The following is a 5,000-nucleotide window of genomic DNA, read 5'->3' on the forward strand; positions in this document are numbered from 1 at the left end:
CACTCTCTCACTCTCTCTCTCTGTCTCTCTCCCTCACACACACACACACACATTCCACTAATGTTCATGACACTGAGCAGTATTAAACTAAAGTGGAAAAATAATTATTGTAATAGTCTTTAATCACTTGGATACACTTGGTGTATAAGGTTCTAGCTGATGGTCACCCAGAGTGAATAGTGGGCAGGAGAGTCGTGTCTGTGTCTCATATTTAACCTCCACATCATGTTGCGTCACTCAGTACACAATTATTAAACATCAGCGTTAAATCTTCCTGCTGGTAGATATGTTAGATATCAGTACTAAAAGGTCTGCTAGCATGAATGCTGTAACTAACATAATATATAATACACATAAATCTCCAACTAGGCAAAACCAAAGAAAACGCCTCCTCAACAGCGAATTCCTACACAGGAACCCGGGCTGGTCTCCTCAACACCAAGTTCAGCAAGCAACGCCAAACCCACAAGGCTGCTCACAGCAGGAACAGTAAACACACCCTTTAAAATGAGTTACACTCATATACTTACACATGTGTATATATATATATTGCTTAGTATGTGACTAGGATGTAAATATCTTTAGTAACTTCAAATCTCACACACCATCATATCCCTCATCAGCAGGCTAGGTTGTAACTAAAGACGGACATGGATGTGTCCATGCCTGTAAACCCCCCCCCAACCCCACACACACACAGAGCTCTGTAGCTGGAAACTCAGGGAAGGTCGAGACATGACATCACTATGGTCTACAACTTCCTGTTTCCTCTGAGGTAAGGCGAACGCGGCGTAAACCCAGTCTGTTCGTGTGTCCGCAGGAAAACCTCGGAGTATAACGACATCATGATGCCGCTGTCACCTGAGGTGTACGGAGAACTGGAGCGCATGGTGAGTACCTCACGCTCCACTAAGCCCTGCTTTCATATATATATATATAAATATATATCAGAGTGAATAAAGGGACGATTTGCACTGATAAATATCGTGTACATCAAGAGAAATATCATAATACGATATGTGTCATTTCACTCATCCCTGGACAAAACACTTTATTCTGCTTTTATTTTATTTTAAATTCAAATAAACTTTTAATGAAAGAAAAACTAATACCAGTGCCTACCTGTGTGTGTGTGTGTGTGTGTGTGTGTGTGTGTGTGTGGCCATTTTGACAGCTTTGCTTTGATTTTGTTCTGTTTCTATTAGAAATGTAATCTGAGTGTGTAAACTGGAGTTAATCATCATTTAAATTACTGTTATTATTTATTTATTTATTCATTTATTTATTTTTTAGACTCGTGATCTGACTGGAGAACTCGGAGAGGTAAAATGATTTAAATAAATAAAATATTTCTTTAATTTTTAATTAAGATAGAGTGGAGAAATTGGAGGTTTTTTTTATCTGATCTGCATATTTGAAATCTTTTTTATTTTTATACATGCAGGAAAAAAAATAAATGATTTTTAAAAATGTTTAAATTTGTATAAATTTAAAGAAATTAAATAGTCCCCCCTGCCTTTTTTGTGTATGTCCATCTTCATATTTCCGCCTTATAGTGGCAGACTTTACTGGAGAGTATTTGCGAATGTTTTTATTTTAGCGGTGTAGCAGTACTAACCCACCATCACACACCTCTCTCTCTCTCTCTCTCTCCCGTCTGCAGCTCTGCTGTGACCTTTCTAACGAGTGATGACCGACTGGAGCAATGACCTTCACCCATCTTCTCAATCTTCGAAACAAATGAGGAGGAGAGCGTCTGAGCATCTAGAAGCTGAGAAGACCTACTTTTTAAAAAATACGTTTTAAAAAAAAAAGCAGCTAATGGGACTTTAATGCACCTTACATATTAGAAGCACTTACCTGCTGCTGACGCACTTTTCCTTCTGCTTCTAAAATTCGTCGCACCGAAGATATGCAAAAAAACCGTATTATATTCCACTTGCCATGCCGATCTCTGTGCCTTTTTTACACTGTATTAAACAGGGGAAGTCAGTGACTGTAAATCCCACTCATCTCGTAACACAGCAGATTCCAGTTTAAAGCGAGGCACAGGGGCGTCCTCATGTGCTGCCTCGGCTCCTTGACCCGCCCCACGGTCATCCGGACGGCTGCTTAAAACCTGACGCAGGTTATTTTATCATCATGACACAAGATGGTCACACGTGCAGCTTAGAAACTGAGCACAATCATAGAAGGAGCCAGCGCTTTACTTCTTAATCAACTTACTTTAACAAGTCCCCCGTTTAGAGTTACACTATATTGCCAAAGGTTTTGGGACACCCCTCCAAATCATTGTATTCAGGTGTTGGTCCCAGTGAAAGGAACTCTTAATGCTTCAGCTTCATACCAAGACATTTTGGACAATTTCATGCTCTTTGTGGGAACAGTTTGGGGATGACCCCTTCCTGTTCCAACATGACTGCACACCAGTGACCAAAGCAAGGTCCATAAAGACATGGATGAGTGAGTTTGGTGTGGAGGAACTTGACCGGCCTGCACAGAGTCCTGACCTCAACCCCATAGAACACCTTTGGGATGAATTAGAGTGGAGACTGTGAGCCAGACCTTCTCGTCCAACATCAGTGCCTGACCTCACAAATGTGCTTCTAGAGGAACGGTCAAAAATTCCCATAAACACACTCCTAAACCTTGTGGAAAGCCTTCCCAGAAGAGTTGAAGCTGTTATAGCTGCAAAGGGCGGGACAACTCCATATTACATTCATGTGCATGTAAAAGACAGATGTCCCAAAACTTTTGGAAATATAGTGTATATATCAGTCGGTTTTTAAAAAAAAAGGAGCCATAAATAACCTTTCATGTCTAGTCTAAATATTAGAAGTCTAAACCTACGCCAAACTGACCGATCGCTGTTCATGACCTGACCCATTTCTCACCACTTGCTGTTTGTGTAAAAGAAAAAACCCAGAACATAGAAAATGTCTAAGGTGTGCTTGAAAAGCTTTGCTTTTATTTAATTTTTTTTTTGCGAAACAAGCGCTCAGCTTCGTCTGTAACACAACTGATTCTGAACAGCGCAGCAGGAAGAGTACAAACAAACATCTGCATAATCATCTTCATATAGAGAATATATATCTATATATATATATGTGTGTGTGTGTAATATATACTATATATAATACATTCAGTCGTAGCCTGTGATTGGTCAGAGTGCAGAAGATTAGGGTCAGTTCTACAGCTCTTCATCTCTGCTGTATGATTGGTGGTTGTTATAAATACCCTGCGTGACTCCACCCCTCTGCTGCTGCCACGCTGCTTGTGCTACTTTTCGACAGGAAGGAGGGTTTTTTTGTTTATTAGAAGCCTTTGCAGCATCGTGATAGAAACGCTTTCCCAGCCTGGATACACTTGTACAATGGTTCTGAAGCTGCAGCGCTCTCCAAAATTACTCTCACCCTGTATTTATTTTTAAAAAGGATCATCTGAAGGAGTTAGGATGAACAAATTACAGCTAAGAGTGCTGATACTTTTGACAGGGTGCCAAAAATTATGGACCGCAGTGAGTGTATTGATGAGGCTACTCTATTCCACAATTCTGTTCTTTTTTCTGTCAACCACAAAGGAGAGAAATGTCCAGACTCAGACCCAAGATTTTTTAGATTCCTGATGTCATGTCGTTGCAGAAACACAAACAATCTGACGTCAGTTGTATCCAGGCTGAGAATATATTTTGGGTTTTCTGTTTCAAGTCACTAAATTCCAAATAAATAAATAAATAAATAAATAAACAGATGACTAAGTAAGCAAACTTGTGAATCTGATTTGGTCTTCACAACATGGTTCCTGCGCTCGTTAATTTATCTGGTCCCTAAAACTCACCTGTCTCACTTCAGTGCATTCAGAACTGACCTCAGTCACTACAACCACCTACACACACACACACACACACACACACACACACACACACACGCGAATAAAACAAAGCATCCCATACAAATCAGACGCTAAACAATCACAAATGCAGTAGATCACAACACACACACACACACACACACACACACACTCCACAGGTGTAAGAACCCGTTAGAGCCGGGTCAAGCACACTACTCAGGCACACTACTCTCAGTGGAGCATGAGAAGACGCATCAAAGTCAATAGGAATTTAAAGGTGCGGTAGTTTTTACACTAAAATCTGTAGAATCTGATACACTTTTATGGCTTAAACCATTGTTGTGTGTCTGGGAGAAGAGTTTGGAAAAGGGTTTCTTCTAGGGTTCTATGTGGAACCTTTAAAGGTTCTCCTAAACAAACTGGATAAAACTGGATTTTATTCAGCCTAATGTGAGCGTTTCGGAAATTTTCCGGACAGGTGATCACATGACCGTGGAAAAGGGGGCGTGTCTTTACGGTCATGAATCTTGGTGTCAATTTGCAGGAACGTCCTAAAGAACTGGACGATCAGTAGGAGGATTCAACTGCGTTAGAATACATGATTTGTTTTGTGACGTCCCTGCTTCACGTGGAATATTGTGTTAGTGCTCGCTGCCGTATATCTATACCGTTAACCCTTTAAACCCCATTCAAAAGGCAAACACCAAGGCGAGCGAAGAAAAGCTCAGCCACGAGCCTGGACCTGATTTATCATTTCTTTAAAAAAAAAAATCAATCTAAAATCTTGATTTTTTTGTAACTATCTAAAAAACTATCACACTAAATATTTCCCAATAATAAACACTACACTTATACATAATATACAACACATTCAGAGTGTGTGTGGAATAAATAACACGCCCACAGTAAAGGGAAACGGGGTGTGAACGTCACGTGGGGTTGCCAGATTGAAGTATTTTAGACTCTTTTACTTCAGAGTAATGAAATCCGAGCGGAAGTTTGTTTCAAAGTTTGCCCTTAAATAGAGACGGAAATGACACTGAGCAGTATTTCACCAATCTGGCAACCCTGTAGAGCATCACCTACAGGTTACGTACCTGGAGCACATAGTGGGGAAACACACACACACACAGGTGTAACAAGATCCATTA

General features: G+C 40.3%; 2 protein-coding genes across 7 annotated transcripts in view; one reads left to right on the top strand and one right to left on the bottom strand.

Annotated features, from left to right (window-relative positions):
- Positions 1-3,941, top strand: part of stat1a (signal transducer and activator of transcription 1a) — a 36,715-nt gene extending 32,774 nt beyond the window's left edge. The window contains exons 23-26 of one of the 2 annotated variants that reach the window (XM_058381509.1): positions 370-489; positions 821-890; positions 1,294-1,323; positions 1,664-3,941. In XM_058381509.1, the coding sequence (XP_058237492.1) occupies positions 370-489; positions 821-890; positions 1,294-1,323; positions 1,664-1,690 (247 nt within the window). In that variant the 3' untranslated portion in view covers positions 1,691-3,941. The remainder of the gene's footprint in view (positions 1-369; positions 490-820; positions 891-1,293; positions 1,324-1,663) is intronic. The other variant, XM_058381510.1, reaches the window with a different exon arrangement.
- The window catches only part of glsa (glutaminase a), a 27,458-nt gene continuing 26,144 nt past the window's right edge, over positions 3,687-5,000 (bottom strand). For all 5 annotated transcript variants that reach the window (XM_058381517.1, XM_058381516.1, XM_058381515.1 and 2 more), the window contains one exon: positions 3,687-5,000. This exon is cut by the window's right edge and continues 243 nt beyond it. The gene's annotated coding sequence lies outside the window, so the exon portion shown is untranslated.

This window comes from Hemibagrus wyckioides, linkage group LG27 (genome assembly GCF_019097595.1).
Source record: "Hemibagrus wyckioides isolate EC202008001 linkage group LG27, SWU_Hwy_1.0, whole genome shotgun sequence".
In the NCBI taxonomy this organism is placed as follows: Eukaryota; Metazoa; Chordata; class Actinopteri; order Siluriformes; family Bagridae; genus Hemibagrus; species Hemibagrus wyckioides.